General features: G+C 41.9%; 1 protein-coding gene across 1 annotated transcript in view; it reads left to right on the top strand.

Moving 5' to 3' along the window:
• LOC104982274 (transmembrane protein 185A-like) overlaps positions 1 to 2349 on the top strand; it is a gene marked incomplete at its 5' end in the record, with an annotated part of 9255 nt that extends 6906 nt beyond the window's left edge. Inside the window, one exon of the mRNA XM_010831618.1 lies at positions 1410 to 2349. Coding sequence (XP_010829920.1) covers positions 1410 to 1665 — 256 coding nt within the window. The remainder of the gene's footprint in view (positions 1 to 1409) is intronic.
• Positions 2350 to 2571: the final 222 nt, after the last annotated feature.

Consider the following 2571-nt stretch of genomic DNA (forward strand, 5'->3'; position numbering starts at 1 on the left):
GATGGCATCACCGACTTGATGGACGTGAGTCTGAGTGAACTCCGGGAGTTGGTGATGGACAGGGAGGCCTGGCGTGCTGCGATTCATGGGGTTGCAAAGAGTTGGACATGACTGAGCGACTGAACTGAACTGAACTGAATGTTTGCTCATTCTCTGCTGCCCCCTTCTCCTTTTGCCTTTAATCTTTCCTAGCATCAGGGTCTTTTCTAATGAGAAAGTTAAATAGCATCACCAACTCAATGGACACGAGTTTGGGCAAACTCCAAGAGATAGTAAGGGGTAGAGGAGCCTGGCATGCTGCAGTCCATAGGGTTACAAAGAGTCAGACACGACTTAGTGACTGAACAAGAACCTTTGCTACTTAAAGAATGAAAAGTGAAATTGCTAAACAGTTTAAGTTCCACTAGTTGTTTAGAAACTGTTTGAGTTTTTTTCTTTTGGTTTAAGATACCTTTCAAGATTCCCTTAAGAAAAGGAATTGTATGTGTGTAGTTCAATGTCCTGAATGTACAGACATGGTCATTCTAGCGTCAACATTGTCCAGTGGAACATTGTTGGGTCTTACAGATTATAACTTCTGATCTCATTTTCTCTGTGTTCTAAAGTCACACCAACATGATGCATCACAGATGTTCACCTATATATTGAATTAAGTGCATTGTTGGCCTTGCAGACGCATTTTTAACCATTTTCCTGATTAGTGGCCTTATTATTTTTTTAATTGTTAACCTATTAAGTCCATGCATGATCCATAAGCAGCTTAAACTGATTTAAAGAACAGTTTTAATGGCTCTTCTTTAGCATCTGCAGGTGTTAGTTTATCCTAATGGAATAGGATAGGAAGGAAAATAACATTAATAATTTGATTTTCATTTTAAAATAGCACCTAACAACAGTTGCTATATTTTCTTGAAATATAACAGACACTTATGCAGTAAAACTAGGGTTTTTTTTATTGTATTGCATGAAATGTGATTTACATGGTTTTTAATTCATTGAGAGAAGGGGATCATGAGATTTAAGGGATGTGTGTCAGCTGTTAGCATTAGAAGTAATAGCTTAAATAATTTTGGAAGTAGTTGAATTTAAATTTATGAACAAAAGTGTTAATGTACACTGTCAGGAAATAAAAACTGTGGTATTGCTTCTGAGAATATTCAGTTAAAACTCTTAAGTCCGGTTTGGTTGTAAATATTCATTGCTTGTCATGTGGTAGTTCTTTGATGTTTGAAAGATTGCCCCTTAAAGAGGAATGTTAACTTAGCTTTCCACCTGATTTCCCTTTGCCTTTTGTCGGATTTACAAATACAATCCAGAGTATCCGTGTAAGTTGGTGTGCTGGGCTGCTTGCTCGCTATGGAGATTTTGAACTGAGGATGTTTTTTTCTTCTTCTTCTGTCCCTCTTTAGAGCAGAAGGGGAAACATGTGTGGAGTTCAAGGCCATGCTAATTGCAGTGGGCATCCACTTGCTGTTGCTGATGTTTGAAGTGCTGGTGTGCGACAGGATTGAGAGAGGCAGCCACTTCTGGCTCCTGGTCTTCATGCCACTCTTCTTCGTTTCCCCCGTGTCTGTGGCAGCTTGTGTTTGGGGCTTTCGCCATGACAGGTCACTGGAGGTGAGATTTCATATTTTTAGGAAGGTTTCAAAAATCAGAATCTTTTGATCAGTTACTATGATAGAAGAGATTGATCACTAATGCTAGATCATGGTATATAAGGAAATGAAAGACAATGGAAATAATCATGTTTCTCTTTCTTGACTTAAACACTGGTTTTTCTCTCAGGCCATCAGGCTTCTTCCTGCTTCATGTCTTTCCCTGTCCACCTGGATCAGCCAGCTTCTCCTGAGAAAGAGACCCAGTAGTATAGATGCAGATGGAGATATAGTTGCAGATATGTAGATAGGTGTTCACATAGGAGGCTTATTGGAAGGTGCTGGCTCACATGCTTATGGGCGCTGGAGATTCAGCAGGATTTCTCCCTCTCCAGGAAACCATGGTCTTTGCTCCTAAGGCCCTTTAGCTGATTGGATGAGATGTAACCATACCATCGAGGGGAATCTCCTTTAGTTAAAGTCAGTACCCTCACAGCAATACCTAGACTATTTTTTGATTAAATGACCAAGTACTACAGCCACGCTGCCTGCTTTGGCACTGCACCACCGCCCCCCCCACCTCCGTGTCCTGCTGCCTCATCTGGAGGCCTTTGGAGCCCTTGTCTCACTGACCACTCTGCAGGTCCTGACACTCTGGGTCCCTCCACCAAGCTGGCTACCTCAGCCTGTATTCAGCTTCTTCACTGAATTCTTTCATCTATTCCTCACAAGTCACTGTTTCTTAGGATCCTCAGTTTAGTCACTCAGTCGTATCTGACTCTTTGCTATCCCATGGACTGCAGCACACCAGGGCTCCCTGTCCATCACCAACTCCCAGAGTTTACTCAAACTCATGTCCATTGAGTCAGTGATGCCATCCAACCATCTCATGCTCTGTCATCCACTTCTCCTCCTGCCTTCAATCTTTCCCAGCATCAGGATCCTAACCTTGGGCATTTTCTGTCCTCACTGTTCA

The sequence above is a fragment of the Bison bison genome, unplaced genomic scaffold, assembly GCF_000754665.1.
Source record: "Bison bison bison isolate TAMUID 2011002044 unplaced genomic scaffold, Bison_UMD1.0 scf7180017864529, whole genome shotgun sequence".
NCBI lineage: Eukaryota > Metazoa > Chordata > Mammalia > Artiodactyla > Bovidae > Bison > Bison bison.